The 16,966-nt window shown below is 36.4% G+C and overlaps 1 protein-coding gene across 2 annotated transcripts in view; it reads left to right on the forward strand.

Moving 5' to 3' along the window:
• Nucleotides 1-591: 591 nt before the first annotated feature.
• SH3BGRL (SH3 domain binding glutamate rich protein like) overlaps nt 592-16,966 on the forward strand; it is a 141,050-nt gene continuing 124,675 nt past the window's right edge. Inside the window, exon 1 of one of the 2 annotated variants that reach the window (XM_055437871.2) lies at nt 592-1,004. In XM_055437871.2, coding sequence (XP_055293846.1) covers nt 951-1,004 — 54 coding nt within the window. In that variant the 5' untranslated portion in view covers nt 592-950. The remainder of the gene's footprint in view (nt 1,005-16,966) is intronic. The other variant, XM_055437872.2, reaches the window with a different exon arrangement.

Here is a 16,966-nt window from a genome sequence, read left to right on the forward strand (position 1 = left end):
CTGTGGGCATTATCAATTGTTTGCTCATTTCCCTAGAGCTACAAATAACTGTTTGCTCTCTCTCTTCACTGTTTCCACATCTCCTGAAACGTATGATCCAAATTCCCTTTCCGTAACCAGTTACAAAGCAAACAAAACAAAAGTCATTCACTTTCTTACACTATATTTTCCATTTTTTATTTGCAATTTCTTCCTCCATTCTTGAGTTTGCCAGTCAATGAGGCTTCCTGAGAATTCTCACGGAAGCAGGATTCCCTAATTTAACAAAAAGCAAAACTAAAAAAGAAAACCAAAGCTGCTGTTTCTGGACTTGTGGAAACCTGATACTTTTCCTAAGCCGCAGCACTCAGTTCTTCAGGGTCCAATTCCTGCCGCCAGCTAACACCGAAACAATCACTACAAAATAGCAGTCTTAAAATGCACAAGGCTTTGAGAACTTGGGCTTTCTTACTAATGTCTGGTTTCAACGTAGAACTTCCTCTTACAAAAGAGAGCTTCTTCTTTAAAAGAAAACATCTTATTTGTATACATTTCTGAGCAGGAAGGCGCAGAACTTTGAGTCTCCGTGAGGAAAGGTCCTTCATTGCAATCAAATTTAACTCAACGCTCCTTTCTTTTTCTTTCTCCTTTCCTTATTTTCCGGGAGTGAACAAAAATAAATGTTTCAACAGATCTCGCGGTGCTATTCGAGATTCCCAATTAAAAAAAAAAAAAAGAAAAGAAAAGAAACAATGCAAACGAGCCTGTGCCTTCTGGGCTTTGGGGCTGGGATTGCAGCGGTCGAAGCACAGTGAAAGCAGCCAAGGGCGGGGCTCTGGCAAGTTCCCCTTCCACTTTCCCCCACCCTTCTTTTCCAACCTCTGTACGGCCCTTAGCTTGATTCCAGCCTTTGTTGCAGCTGCTCTCCAGCCGTTAGCAGGATTCAAAGAACTACAGAAGCTGTTCCCAAGATGGTGATCCGTGTGTATATTGCATCTTCCTCTGGCTCCATGGCGGTAAGGAAGGTGGGAAGCCCACCTTTGTTATTTTTCTACACATCAGTCTCCTGCTGCCCCAGAACCCTTGAATTTCAGAAGTTAGTCTGGCAGCTTCTCCTTCGGTAGACACAGGCACTTCCCACCCAGTACCCCGTCTTCCCTTTTCTTCTCTTTGTTGCATCGATTTCATTTTTCCATGGAGTTTAGCTTTCTTTGCCTTACGACGTTAGGGCCACATTTCTTCTTTGAAGGAAAAAGAAAGCTTCGGCGTTTTGGGATATGGTGGTATAGGGTTTTTAGGGTTAGGTGAAGAAATCAAGTCACACACTGGTAAGAATTGGACATTTCACTTATGTGTTCTAAGTATGGAGGCAAGGGACAGGGGTGCACATCTGTAAGGGATGTAAAACATGGTCTTACTGATGATGATGAAGTGGAGGCCTACTAAGGCACTGTGATTATATTTCACAAAGACCCCTATAATAAAAGAGTTATATTTTGCCAATGTGTAAGAGAGAGTTATTTAACTTCGGCCTAAAGGGTCTGTTAGATCTAGGCAGACTGGGAGACATCAGGAACAATGATAAAAAAAATTTTTTTTTAAACAATGTGACAAGGGGATCTGTTTTTTCCTTCCATATCTTCCCTTATTTTGACTTTTTCTTTTCTTTCAAAAAATATTACTTCGAACAGTTTCTAACTGCTTCAAATATGTTGAGAACTGGAAAGGGAACTAAAAAGTGGCTTCTTGTGTAGTTGCAGACCCCAGTGACCACTTCTTCAATTGATAGGACATCCCCCTCTCATTCATGTGCTCTTAATTTAGAATAACAATTTTCAACAGTTGTGGGGAGCAATAGGCTAAACTAGGGGAAAGCTGAGTGTATATGCATGGTAAATAAAAGTGTCTCTTTCACAATTCGCAAAAAGCAGACTTTTTTGCTTTTTGGGCTCAGGATGTGGGTTCAGGATGTAGAATGTATGAACCCCCTCTCTGTTCTGAGCTTTAGAGCATCAGCAACAAAAAAAATTCCATGTTTTTTGTTGTCATGTATTTTTGTTTTGTTTACCCCCAAGAGGATTTGGAATAGAACTGAAAGTTGTGCGAAATCACAAGAACTTTGAACCTTCAACTTGTCTGGCAACTATATGTGGCTGTATTTAGACAGTTTTGAAATAGAATACTTAAGTTTACATTTTGGAGTAAGTTTAGGTTGAAAACAAAAAGAAAACTTCTTATATTGTCTTTGAACTTCATTTTATGAGTTTCTTGCCATATTATTTTGCATATATATTAATTATGATATTTGAAATAATGTTTGAGCTGCTCAGAGTCTCAAGTCCAGTACAATAATTGTAAAATTTAGAATATCAGCTTAATACCTCTAGTTAAATCCCATATTAGGTTGAATGTTAGTTTTGATTATTTCACTGGATAAGATGCAATTTCAATACTGCTTATTTATTCTTTGCTTTCTTGCTCTTCTACCCCTTCCTAAAAAGCAGATTCAACAAGAAACTCCTTTCAGAATTTCTGTTCAAGTAGAAACAACTATACCTCTTTCTTTTTTAAATTATTTATTTATTTTTAAAAATTTATTTATTTTAATTGGAGGCTAATTATTTTACATTATTGTATTGGTTTTGCCATACATTGACATGAATTTGCCCCGGGTGTACATGTGTTCCCCATCTTGAACCCCGCCTCCCTCCTCCCTCCCCATCCCATCCCTCTGTTTCATCCCAGTACACCAGCCCCGAGCATCCTGTATCATGCATGAAATCTGGACTGGCGATTCCTTTCACATATGATAATATACATGTTTCAATGCCATTCTCCCAAATCATCCCACCCTTGCCCTCTCCCACCTCTTTCTTTGTTAAGACTTAAGTTTCTTAGGGCCTTAAAAATGACTACTATCTCCTACTATGTCCTTTACCAGATTCCATTGTTGAAGACTACACAAATAAGAAATATTTATGCTTTTTGTGTTTTGTTTCAATTATTTTTCTCATGGGTAATTATAGATTTGTCTGTTGTTGCAGTAATTATAGCTCTTTTAAACCTGTTATCAAATTCTACTGCATATTGCCAAAGTAAATTTTTGTTTTATTATAATCTTATAGTACTTTTAAATAATATTAAAACAGCGTAAAATTAGTAAGCTTCAAAAGAGTTATTTTATATCATAAATGGAGACTCTTCAGTTTGCAATACTAAGGTCTTTCCTTTAAGAATGCTTTCATGTTGTATTTTAACGTATGATTTAGAAATTTTGAGGCAAACTTCCTAACAGGAACCCAGCAATTGCACAAAGTGAGATGCTTCTATAAGTGACTAAGTATAGTTCTCTGAAGAGTGTTTAAAGGAAAGCTTTTGGTTTTGGATTGTTTGGATTGAAATCTTTGTTTTCTTACCCCTGTTAGTGGTTTTAATAAAATTACCAACACTAGATGTTTTATCAGGCAAGGGAGGATCTATGATAATTACAATTTAGTGTGACCTTAACTCAAGAGTACCTATCTTTCACAGTCCAATTAAAGAAAGTTTTCAAACTTGTATTCAACTCTGCCCCAGTTACAAAGGTGTAGCACTTGCTTCTCAAAAGTTTAGAAATGGAAGCGAGTGTGTTGGTTTTTATACCATTATAAAATGGTATAAAATTTCTTGATAATAGCCATAATAGTGATAGTAAGTAGGAATAGTTAAGTGTGTCAGATACTATCTCATTTTTTTTGGCAATTTCTAGTCTTATGAATTACATCCTGCAATTATCTCTATTTTTAGAGTAAGGAAATATAGGTTCAGAGAGGTTAAACAACTTTCTCAAGGTAATACAACTAGTAAGCCATAGAGCTTGAATCCAGTACAAGCTGCTGCTGCTGCTGCTGCTAAGTCACTTCAGTCGTGTCCGACTCTGTGTGACACCATAGACGGAAGCCCACCAAGCTCCCCTGTCCCTGGGATTCTCCAGGCAAGAACACTGGAGTGGGTTGCCATTTCCTTCTCCAATGTGTGAAAGTGAAAAGTGAACGTGAAGTCGCTCAGTCGTGTCCGACCCTTAGGGACCGCACAGACTACAGCCTACCAGGCTGCTCCATCCGTGGGATTTTCTAGGCAAGAGTACTGGAGTGGCTTGCCATTGCCTTCTCCACCAGTACAAGCTATTTGAATCCAAATGATATATGTTTAAAGAAATACATCCTCCCAGTGATGCATGACAGCTAGGAGGCATGCAGATATAAATGTGAACATAAGGGAGTAAGTCCTGTAAGTGGAATTGCTTGGGCTTATACAATCAGGGGGATAGAAAAATGAGGATCTAGTATAGAGCAAGGATAGTATGTCTAAAGGTGAATGTCAATAAGTACACGCAGTGCAGATTCATGTCCATGTATGGCAAAACCAATACAATACTGTAAAGTAATTAGCCTCCAATTAAAATAAATAAATTAAAAAATAATAAAAAAATTTTTTAAAAATGTGTGCTAAATTCACTTAAGGCCAGGGATATAGAGAAGATGCACATTTGGAATTGGTCTCATATAGGAAAAGGATGAAATTCAGGTCTTAATACTGTTTTTTAAATTTTTTAGGTAAAAACCATTTAGCAAGAATGCAACTCCCAAGTTGTCTGTCTATAGGAAGTGATTTCTGCCTGCTCAGAACTGCTCATGCATGTTTTGACTTACTGTAACAAAATAGTATATGCTAGGCCATGTGTTTTTTTTTTTTTCTTCAAATTGTAATGTCCTATAGATTTGCATTTAATGGAAGAGGAATAGTAAGCACAGAGCCTATAATAAACTTAATGAATTTCAATAACATACCAAAAATCAACCTTGGCCTTTGATCAGGATCTCTAGAGTGATAATAGCATGGAAAATTATAACCAACTTAGAGTTTTCTTCCCATACTTTTCCTCAGGTCCATAATTATCTCCATTTCAGGGTCTCTATGCATTTTAGATGTGCTTAGTATAGAAATTTTATGATTGAGTAGACAGATTGTGATAAATTTTTGAGGGTATTATTTATGGACTAACTTTTGTAAAATGATCTCTTGTTTTACTGTTAAAACAAACTAGTTGTAGCTTAGATTGTCTGTATAGTAAATGAAATCTACATAATTTTCCTCTGTGGCATTATTCTGTATATAAGTTATAAAAGCTAGTGATTGCCAAAGCATTATTCACTAGTCAGTATTTTCTTCTTTTGGATAATATGGACATAAAACAACAAGCCACAGTTCTTCATCTGTATGATTCTCAAGTATTCTCAATAATAATTGCATTATGTGAAAGAGTATTTGCTGCTCTTTTTTTTCATGGAAAGGCATTTTTTTTTTTTTGGTAATTAATTTATTTTTTATTGGAGGCAAATTATTTTACAATATTATATTGGTTGGTTTTGCCATACATTGACATGAATTTGCCCCGGGTTCACATAAGTTCCCCCTATATAGCAGTGTGTATATTTCAATCCTAAATTTCCTGTTTACCCCCCACCACACAAACTTCCTCACTGTAACCATAAGTTCATTCTCTAAGTCTGTTTCTATTTTGTGAATAAGTTCATTTGTATCCATTTTTTTAAGATTCTATGTATTCAGTTCAGTTCAGTTCAGTCGCTCAGTCGTGTCTGCCTCTTTGCGATAAGTGGTGATACTTATCTTTCTCTGTCTGGCTTATTTCACTTAGTATAATCTCCAAGTCCATCCATATTGCTGCAAATGGCATTATTTCATTCTTTTTAATGGCTGAGTAATATTTAATCATATATATGTACCACATCTTCTTTATCCATTCATCTTTTGATGGATATTTAGTTTGCCTCCATTACTTGGCTATTGTAAACAGTGCTGCAAAGAACACTGGGGTGCGTTTATCCTTTTGAGCTATGGTTTTCTCTGGATATATGCCCAAGTGTGGGATTGCTATATCCTATAGTGGCTCTAATTTTAGTTTTTTAAGGAACCACTGTGCTGTTCTCCATAGTGACTGTGTCAATTTATATTACTACCACCAATATAGGAGGGTTCCCTTCTCTCCACAGCCTCTCCAGCATTTATTATTTGTAGACTTTTTAAATGATGGCCATTCTGATGGGTATGAAGTGATACCTCATTGTAGTTTTGATTTGCATTTCTCTCATAGTTAGTGATGTTGAGTATCTTTTCATGTGACTCTTGGCCATCTGTATGTCTTCTATGGAAAAATGTCTGTTTAGGTCTTCTGCCCATTTTGATTGGTTTTTGTTTTTTTTTTTGATACTGAGCTACATGAATTGTTTGTAAATTTTGGAGACTACTCCCTTGTCAGTTGTATTGTTTGCAAATATTTTCTACCATTCTGAAGGATGTCTTTTCATTTTGTTTATGGTTTACTTCGCTGTGAAACTATTAATGAGGTCCCATCTGTTTATTTTTGTTTTTATTTCCATTACTCTGGAAGATAGATTGAAAAATGATCTTGCTGTGATTTGTCAAAGAGTGTTTTGCCTATGTTTTCCTTTAAGAATTTTATAGTATCTGGTCTTATATTCGGGTCTTTAATTCATTTTGAGTTTATTTTTGTTTATGGTATTAAAGAATGTTCTAATTTAATTTTTTTTTTTACCATGTAGCTGTTCAGTTTTCCTAGCACTATTTATTGAGGAAACCATCTTTTCTCCATTTTATAATCTTGTCTTCTTTGTCATAGAAACATTGGACATAGGTTCATGAGTTTATTTCTGGACTTTCTATTTTGTTCCGTTGATGTACATTTCTGTTTTGTGCCAGTCCCATACTGTTCTGATGACTGTAGCTTTCTAGTATAACCTAAAGTTAGGAAACCTGATTCTCCAGCTCTGTTGTCTTTTTCAAGATTTTTTTTTTTTAATCTTCTGTCTATTCATACAAGTTTTAAGAAGTTCTGTTAAAAATGCCATTCATACTTTGATAGGGATTGCATTGAATCTGTAGATCACCTTGGGTAGTATAGTCATTTTGAAAATATGATCCTTCCAGTAGAAAAACATGATATATATCTTTCCATCTTTCTGTATTGTCTTCAATTTCTTTCATCTTATAGTTTTCAGAGAATAGGTCTTTTGTCTCCTTAGGGAGGTATCAGTTCAGTTCAGTCGCTCAGTTGTATTAGTATATTCCTGGTATATTATTCTTTTGATGCAATGGTAAATAGGATTGTTTGTTTAATTTCTCTTTCTGATCTTTCGTTGTTAGTGTGTAGAAATGCAATGGATTTCTGTGTATTAATTTTGTATCCTGCAACTTTACTGAATTCATTCATGAGCTCTAGTAGTTTTCTGGTAGCATCTTTGGGATTTTCTACATATAGTATCATGTCATATGCAAGCAGTGACAAATTTATTTCTGTTTTTCCAATTTGGATTACTTTTATTTTTTTCTTCTCTGATAACCATGGGTAGGACTTCCAAATCTCTGTTGAATAAAAATGACAAGAGTGGACATCCTTGTCTTGTTTTTGATCTTAAAGGAAATGCTTTCAGCTTTTCACTGTTGAGTATGATGGTAGCTGTGGATTTGTCATATATGGCCACTGCTCTTTGTATTTATAAATAGAATATTAATTTGAAATATGCTGTGGACTTTGTCATAGCTGCCAAGGTTTGTTTGAATGCTGTGTAAAGATATTCATAAGCTATTTAGAAAAGCAAAATTAGAAATTTCATGAGATGGCCGTTTGGACATGCTTTTTGGATGCCCTGAACTGTGGGAAATGGCAGCTCTCATGAGGCAAATGCAGGGACAATCTAAAGACCAGTGCCTTTAGATTGATGTCCTATATTTAGTGACTGATTTCCTTAATGTCACAGCAGTAATGACAAAACCTTTGGAATAATTTTGCCCAATTTAAAGAGGCTCGGGAAACACACTTAGCAATGATCATGACTCTTGGATTCTTGAAATTCAGATGGTTGTAGGAAAGAATGCATTGCAGAAGTTTAGTAAAAGTTTCGTAATATGGTAGGAGAAAAGGATAAATTTATTTTTAGCTCAAAAACTATTCTGTCAAGGAAAGGGCTTTGATTAATAAACCTTAAGGTCAACCCTCCCCCCAGTGGCTCAGTGGTAAAGAATCCACCTGTAATGCAGGAGATGCAAGAGACATGAGTTTGATCCCTGGGTCAGGAGAGATCCCCTGGAGGAGGGCATGGTAGCCCACTCCAGTATTCTTGCCTGAAAAATCCCATGGACAAAGGAGCTTGGCAGGCTACAGTCCATGAGGTCTTTAAGAGTCAGACAGGACTAAAGTGACTGAGCACAGCATGGCACCCCCTGGGTTGAGCTGGAAAAGAAAAATAAATTGAGGCCTTAGACATAATGAAGTCAAATGTTCTAATTTTCTGTAGTTAAACTTTAAATTATTTCCCAAATATATATATTGTGCTGTGAAACATATATTTTACAGGAATATTTTCTGCTTTAGGTGAATTATCAAGGGTAAATGTGTTTCATTTCTTACTGAAAAAATTAAACAGATTGAGAATCTGTTGATGACTATGACCGTCTGTTTGCTTTCATTTCTGTTGTACTTTGTAGCCTACCAGGAAGCCTTCTAAACCGAGTATTTAATTACTTCCTCCTTTGAAGACCAAGGTTAAACAAACTTACGTTTAGAAAGAGGACGTAGCTCATTTATGATGACTATTTTTATTAATATGAAAGCAAAGCTGACTTTTCACACTTGGCCAATAGAGAAGAATTCTAAGCAAAGGGATTGTTTTCTGGCTCAGTCCCTCACATTTTAGCTTTGTTGGTTTGTTAGAAGTGTTTCCGATTGCCAGAACATCAGGCAAAAGTTAAATATAAGTTTAAAAATATCACCACAAATTTATAAACTGTATGTTTAAAAGTATTCAGTAGTGCTGCTAGATTTTTGTTTCATTACTTTTCATTAACCTGGCTAATCAGGATTTGACTCTTGTGTGGATCACAACAAACTGTGGAAAATTCTGAAAGAAATGGGACTATCAGACCACCTGACCTGCCTCTTGAGAAACCTGCATGCAGGTCAGGAAGCAACATTTAGAACTGGACATGGAATAACAGACTGGTTCCAAATAGGAAAAGGAGTACATCAAGGTTGTATATTGTCATCCTGCTTATTTAACTTCTATGCAGAGTACATCATGAGGAACGCTGGGCTGGAAGAAGCACAAGCTGGAATCAAGATTGCTGGGAGAAATATCAATAACCTCAGATATGCAGATGACACAATCCTTATGGCAGAAAGTGAAGAGGAACTCAAGAGCCTCTTGATGAAAGTGAAAGAGGAGAGTGAAAAAGTTGGCTGAAGCTCAACATTCAGAAAACGAAGATCATGGCATCTGGTCCCATCACTTCATGGGAAATAGATGGGGAAACAGTGGAAGCAGTATCAGGCTTTATTTTTTTGGGCTCCAAAATCACTGCGGATGCTAATTTCAGCCATGAAACTAAAAGACGCTTACTCCTTAGAAGGAAAGTCATGAACAACCTAGTAGCATATTAAAAAGCAGAGACATTACTTTGCCAACAAAGGTCCGTCTAGTCAAGGCTATGGTGTTTCCAGTGGTCATGTATGGATGTGAGAGTTGGACTGTGAAGAAAGCTGATCACTGAAGAATTGATGCTTTTGAACTGTGGTGTTGGAGAAGACTCTTGAGAGTCCCTTGGACTGCAAGGAGATCCAACCAGTCCATTCTAAAGGAGATCAATCCTGGGTGTTCATTGGAAGGACTGATGCTAAGGCTGAAGGTCCAATACTTTGGCCACCTCATGCAATGAGTTGACTCACTGGAAAAGACTCTGATGCTGGAAGGGATTGGGGGCAGGAGGAGAAGGGGACAACAGAGAATGAGATGGCTGGATGGCATCACCGACTCGATGGAGGTGGGTTTGAGTGAACTCCGCGAGTTGGTGATGGACAGTGAGGCCTGGGGTGCTATGATCCATGGGGTCGCAAAGAGTCGGACATGACTGAGCGACTGAACTGAACTGAATTGTAAAGCCTAACATTTATTTATGCACTGTGTGTGTCAGGCACAGTGCCCAGTGTTTTACATACTTCATTTCAATTAGTTTAATCCTTGTGATAACGTTGTGAGGTAAGTACTAGTATTAGATCTATTTCATGTGATTGAAGGGGATATTGCTAAGACCCAGAAACTAGGTGCAATGCTCAAGTTCGGAGAGTTATACATGGTAGAACCAGGATTAGAACTCAGGTTGTTCTGACTAATCACTCCTAAACACCGTGTTATTTGTAGTCTCTCGTACTGGATAGATATGAACAAAAAGTTATGTCAATAGTACATTAAAATCTTGTCATGTGATTGGGAATATATAACTGCCATTTAATAACCATAAGATGACTGAAAAGAAGGAAAAAGGCCAGATGATGCCTAACTAGGCAGATGTGTCATTTATAATCTGCATATGAGAGTTAGGTGCGAGTGGGGAATATAGGTTAGTAGCAATATTTTCATATATAATTTAGTTCTTTTTGTTTCTTGAATAAAATTGCTTAACCAAGGACATATTTTTTAAATAGCATTTGTGACATTTATTGAACTTTTATGACTTTGGTTCTTTTTAACATAATTAAAATGTGACTTGTAATGATTCTATAAATCTAAATTAATCAAGAAAGGAGTACTTCTGTGACTTGTAAACTCTGGTTCTGAACTCTAGTCTTTGAGTTCTGTCCCTTTTGCTTAGTCCTTTCTGGAAGTGAGACCCTGTCACTAGAGTTGGAGTGCAGCCAAACATTTTTGCTGAGGGGATTTCTAGCAGTTGCTCAAGACAAAAAGAACTTCAACTTTTTAAACCAGAAAATAGTCTTAGTTGAGCTACAACATGAGAATGTTTTGTTTGTTTCACTACCACTCAGCCAATTGTTTCACCATAAGTGCAGCATATTTCTCAACACTGAAATTATAACAGTATATATATATACTGAAATTATAACAATATATATCTATATCTATATATATATATATATAATAGTGGCTTTATTATTTAAGAAATCATTCTATCCAGTGTGATTTAGAAGGAAGATGAGCATAGACAAGTACTTAATATGCTACAAATATGATAAAGCAACTCATTTTAAATTTTAATTTCTCATGTAAATAATTTATCAGCTGTAGTTGATAATAGTAAGAACTCATTGGGCACTTAAAATATGCCAGGCATAGTGGTAAGAACTTTAGATGCATTATGTCATTTAATTCTTATGGCAATTCGGTGGAGTCAGTACTCCCATTATGCTAATTTGTTCTTCCCTTTCCCCCTTTTTTTATTGAGATATAATTGATTAACAATATTATATATATCAGGTATACAACTAGTGATTCGCGTTTTTTAAAGGTTGTGCTCCATTTATATTTAATACAAAATATTGTATATATTCTTTGTGCTGTACAATATATACTTGTAGCTTATATATTTGATACATAGTAGTAGTTGGTAAGAGATGATGGGAATACCAGACCACCTGACCTGCCTCTTGAGAAATCTGTATGCAGGTCAGGAAGCAACAGTTAGAACTGGACATGGAACAACAGACTGGTTCCAAATAGGAAAAGGAGTACGTCAAGTTTGTATATTGTCCCCCTGCTTATTTAACTTCTATGCAGAGTACATCATGAGGAACGCTGGGCTGGAAGAAGCACAAACTGGAATTAAGATTGCCAGGAGAAATATCTATAACCTCAGATATGCAGATGACACCACCCTTATGACAGAAATTGAAGAGGAACTCAGAGGCCTCTTGATGAAAGTGAAAGAGGAGAGTGAAAAGGTTGGCTTGAAGCTCAACATTCAGAAAACGAAGATCATGGCATCTGGTCCCATCACTTCTTGGGAAATAGACAGGGAAACAGTGGAAACCGTGTCAGACTTTATTTTTTTGGGCTCCAAAATCACTGCAGATGCTGATTGCAGCTGTGAAATTAAAAGACGCTTACTCCTTGGAAGGAAAGTTATGACCAGCCTAGATAGCATATTAAAAAGCAGAGACATTACTTTGCCAACCAAGTTCCATCTAGTCAAGGCTATGGTTTTTCCCGTGGTCATGTATGGATGTGAGAGTTGGACTGTGAAGAAAGCTGATCACTGAAGAATTGATGCTTTTGAACTGTGGTGCTGGAGAAGACTCTTGAGAGTCCCTTGGACTGAAAGGAGATCCAACCAGTCCATTCTAAAGGAGATCAATCCTGGGTGTTCATTGGAAGGACTTATACTAAAGCTGAAATTCCAATACTTTGGCCACCTCATGCGAAGAGTTGACTCACTGGAAAAGACTCTGTTGCTGGGAGCGATTGGGGGTATGAGGAGACGGGGACGACAGAGAATGAGATGGCTGGATGACATCACCGACTCGATGGACATGAGTTTGAGTGAACTCCGGGAGTTGGTGATGGACAGGGAGGCCTGGCGTGCTGTGGTTCATGGGGTCGCTAAGAGTCAGACACGAATGAGCAACTGAACTGAACTGAACTGAGTAGTTGGTACCTCTTATTCCTCTATTATTATGACTTTTTTAAGAAGAGGAAATAGACAGAGAGCTAGCAATGTTAGAGAACTAGCAAACACCCTTCAGATCTGTCTGATTCCAGAGGTCATAATCCTAATGCTTATGTTATTCTGCCTAATGATTGTTATTTATTAATTATCCAGTATGAATGTAGTTCTGAAACTAGTTTAAAAGTCGCTGTAAAATTGCTTTTCTTCTGAACTTGGAAAATCACGAAAAGTGCTTCTTAATAGCAGTAGCAAGAATAATTCTAGTTGCCTATTACATCATGTAAAGAACTTATAATTCTTTAGAGTAGAAATTTAAAGTCATAAAAGCTTATGTGTATATGATTAGTTAGAATACAGAACATGTAGTTTTATCCCAATATAAAAAAAATTATCTTGTGTAAGACAGTTTAACTAAAAGTAGATTAAAACATATTGTTTTTGGGAAAGAATTTTAAGCTTTTAACTAGAGAATGTAGTTTTAGGGTGAGGTATGCCTGATGCCTGGGTAATTTGATTAGGTCACTAAACCTTCCTTTGCTTCTCATCACCCTCACAAGTGGAATGTAAATAACATAAAACTAAGAGTATTATGGAAGAAAACTTTTGCAAGTAATTGTCATTGGAAATCTGTTACTAAATATTGTGTAATCTGATCTCACATTTACAGAATCTTAAGCATAATTGATCTTGCTCATCAACTAAATTTTTTGAACTCAAAAAGTTGTGGTTGTGGTGAAACTTTTTCAATGAGTTTTGCTTAAATTTTTAGAAACAAAAGTCTTAAATTTAAATGTTCTGAGCAATATTGAGAGGACACTCGGGATGGTGGTGGTGATATAGCAAATTGGCCAGGCAACGAGACAAATATCTGATGAGTTTTAAAGGGAATATGTAGGAAGTGTAGCAAGATCCATAATAAGGCTGATTCTATACCAGACTTTGGAATTTATGTGATTAAAAAAAAAAGTTGTTGAAAGGAAAATCTAAAAATATTATAGGAGAATGTGACTAAACATTTTTTGTCCAGTTGCATTAGGACTTATGATTACATTCTGAAGTTGAAATTGAAGAATAATTTTTGTTTGGTATATGTTTGTATCCCTTTTATTTTATGGTTATGATCAGTCTCTGTGTGGAGTCTTAAGAGAGGAGTATGTGTATATCTCCCTTGATCTTTAGTCTGACTCTACCAAAAAGATGACCTTGGAACTAAAGCTATACATTCCAGGGAATCCTTACACTACCCAAATATCAGGGTCTGTGTAGGGGAAGTCCCATCAGTCATATAGCATGTATATACTTTTAAAATTCAGTGACTCTAGATTTCATGAAAAGTTGATGCTTTGAAATACAAAACATCTAGCACAGTATTATTTAAATAATTTATGTCTGGATACATAAGTAGGTTAACTATAAATCAATATCTAATTACTTTTTGAAAATCATTTGCTACAGAGATATAGTTTATTTTTTTACTGTATAATGTAGTGGGATAGAAGAATATTGGAATTGTACTTTCAGGTTAATATATAAACCTAGGCATACAGTACATAAATATCTTATTTCTTGGAATATATAGATAACATGTAAAATGGGCTACTGCTACAACAATTAGACACCATATTGTGCAACAGCTCATGTTAAGAGATTCTGGGGGAAGAAAAGTGCAAAACCTGAACTTTTGGGTTGTCCACATATTTCTCCAATAAAAAGTTATAAGGAAAAGTACACAGTCTCCTAATGAGTGAGATAGTGTGTTAGTCACCAAGTCATTTCTGACTTTTTGTGACCCCAGGGACTGTAGCCCAACAGGCTCCTCTATCCATGGAATTCTGCTGGCAAGAATACTGGAGTGGGTAGCCATTCCATTCTCCAGGGGATCTTCCCAACCCATGGATTGAACCCGGGTCTCCTGCATTGCAGGTAGATTCTTTACCGTCTGCGACACCAGGGAAGCACAATGAGAGAGATAATTATGACCTAATTCTATACTCACATTTACAAAAAGACCACCTTTTAATGTCCTTATAAGACTTCATGAAAATATTTGAAGTTGGAATGGTAGACGTCAATTTATATGTCTGTTTTGTTTTAATAAAAATGTATAGCAATTTTCATTTCATATGATTAGTCATGAGCTCTTATTATATGTAAAAGCATATAATAAATAAGACAGATGCTTGTTGTTGTATATAATAGCATTAAACTTTTTAAAAACATTTTCTCAAACTATATAGAGATTGTATCTACCATAATAATTGTTTTAAAGTCACGTGAGCCAAAATAAGTGAAGCAGTGTGGAGATGTCAGTTTTTGATACTACGTAATATGGTCTGCAAATAAGGAGTTGTATGTGATGTGAGGGCTCAAAGGCAGAAGTCCTTGCCTGAAAGTTGGCATGCTTTCTCACAGGAGTCAACATTCTACTTCCCAACGGATGTCCCAAAGTACTTTGTCTACCCTTTCTAGTCACCCTGTCAATGATCTCCTTGAATAACTATTCTGAAAACAATAGTTTATTAATTCAAACTTTACTCAATTTTTCTGTCGTTACATTAGAGAAGGGTGTGGGAAGTAGATCTTAGGTATAGTTTTCACTTTCTTCATATATTTGAGCATTTTTTTTCGCAGGCATGATTTTCATGATTATTATACAGTTCAGTTTAAAGCCAGATGTAGCAGTGATGAAAAGTTAAAGATATGAGGTAGAACTGCCTATCAGTTACTTTGGAATACTGGAACAAATCATGCTAAGCCACCTTTTCATTATCTGAAAAATACCTTTTAGACTTACTAATAATCCCTTCACTTTGGGATCCTGGCCTTGATCTTTTGTGTAAACAATTATGTCTTACAAAAATCTGAGGTGTATTTATGTTTATTTATAAATCCCCAGTTATCTTATATTTGCTCTCCCTTCCTGTTCTCCTTGGCCCTTTCTTTTTCCTTGCTAAAGGATTATAGGAGTTCCAGCAGTATGGTTTAATGTTTGGTTCAGGGTTATACGTATCAATGTCCTGTATTTAGGTAGGGTTTAGTTCATGCCAAGTGCTATGTTAAATTTGATAAGGATCATCTCTTGAGCCAGACTGCCTAGGGAGGGGGCTATTCAGTGTTTGCCATTGGTCAAGCTTATAGCAAAAAGACTAAATGATGAAATAATAAATATTTCTCTTTTGCTTCCACCAACTCATTAGCTAAAGATAATTTTAGCTCCTCCTTCCCCCTTCCAACATATTTTTAACTCTTTCTACCACAAACGTTTGAACCCCATCAAAAATGGTTGCACCAATTACCAAAATTAATAAGCATCAAAATCCAGTTGGGCCTTGTTGTTCTTGTGGATAAATTTTCTCCTTGTACCTGATTGGTCTTAAAATAGCATTATGGGGAATTCCCTGGTTGCCCAGTGGTTAGGACTTCACGCTTCCACCTCAGGGTGCATGGGTTTGGTCCCTGGTCAGGGAACAAGTATCCTGCAGGCCATATGTCATATACAAAAATAGTATTACAGCTTTAAAGTTTTTGTAACAATGCTTTAGTGTACTAAAACAACTATATCTCGATAGAAAGGGCATGTTAAAAATTAATCTATTTTTTTTTTTGACTGATGTCACTTGTTGTTAAGACACCTAAAGTAGAACACTGAAAATTCCTTCTTCATTGTGGGAATAAATGGCTTTCGGTCTTTCCCATTTTTCTCAGCATCAAATATACTAAAAATAAAATATTAAAAGCATCTGCGTAAAAGGGATCATAAGAAGTCATCCAGTCCATACACATAAGGACTGCCTGTGAATTGTCCCAGAAGAATCACTTAGTAAATCACTTAGTAAAGAGATCCTTTACTAAGGATCTCTTAGTAAAGTCTCCAACTGCTACTGCTGCTAAGTCACTTCAGTCGTATCCGACTCTGTGTGACCCCATAGACGGAAGCCCACCAGCCTCCCCTATCCCTGGGATTCTCCAGGCAAGAACACTGGAGTGGGTTGCCATTTCCTTCTCCAATGTGTGAAAGTGAAAAGTGAAAGTGAAGTCACTCAGTAATGTCTGACCCTTAGCGACCCCACGGACTGCAGTCTACCAGGCTCCTCCATCCATGGGATTTTCTAGGCAAGAGTACTGAAGTGGCTTGCCATGTCTCCAAAGAAGGAATATATAACCTCCCTTGATAATATGCTATTTCTTGTTGTCCTAGACTTTGGGACTAAGATTGTGGAAATCTGGGTAACTGATCTTTTTACCTCTTTTTGTGCAGTGAAGATAAAGATTAGTTTCTTGAAGTTGTGGAAGCAAAAAAAGAAAAGCTCTTTACAATACATAGAGATCCACTTGTTATCAGTTCAACACATATTTCCTGAATACCTGCTGATAAAACATTCATCTCTGTGTGGGAAAAGGTGTTTGTTCTGAAAGGATTTACAGCATGCCTTGTTTTGGAACGCTTAAAATA

The sequence above is a fragment of the Moschus berezovskii genome, chromosome X (assembly GCF_049115385.1).
Source record: "Moschus berezovskii isolate FMDL1 chromosome X, NW_MosBer_1.0, whole genome shotgun sequence".
Classification (NCBI taxonomy): domain Eukaryota; kingdom Metazoa; phylum Chordata; class Mammalia; order Artiodactyla; family Moschidae; genus Moschus; species Moschus berezovskii.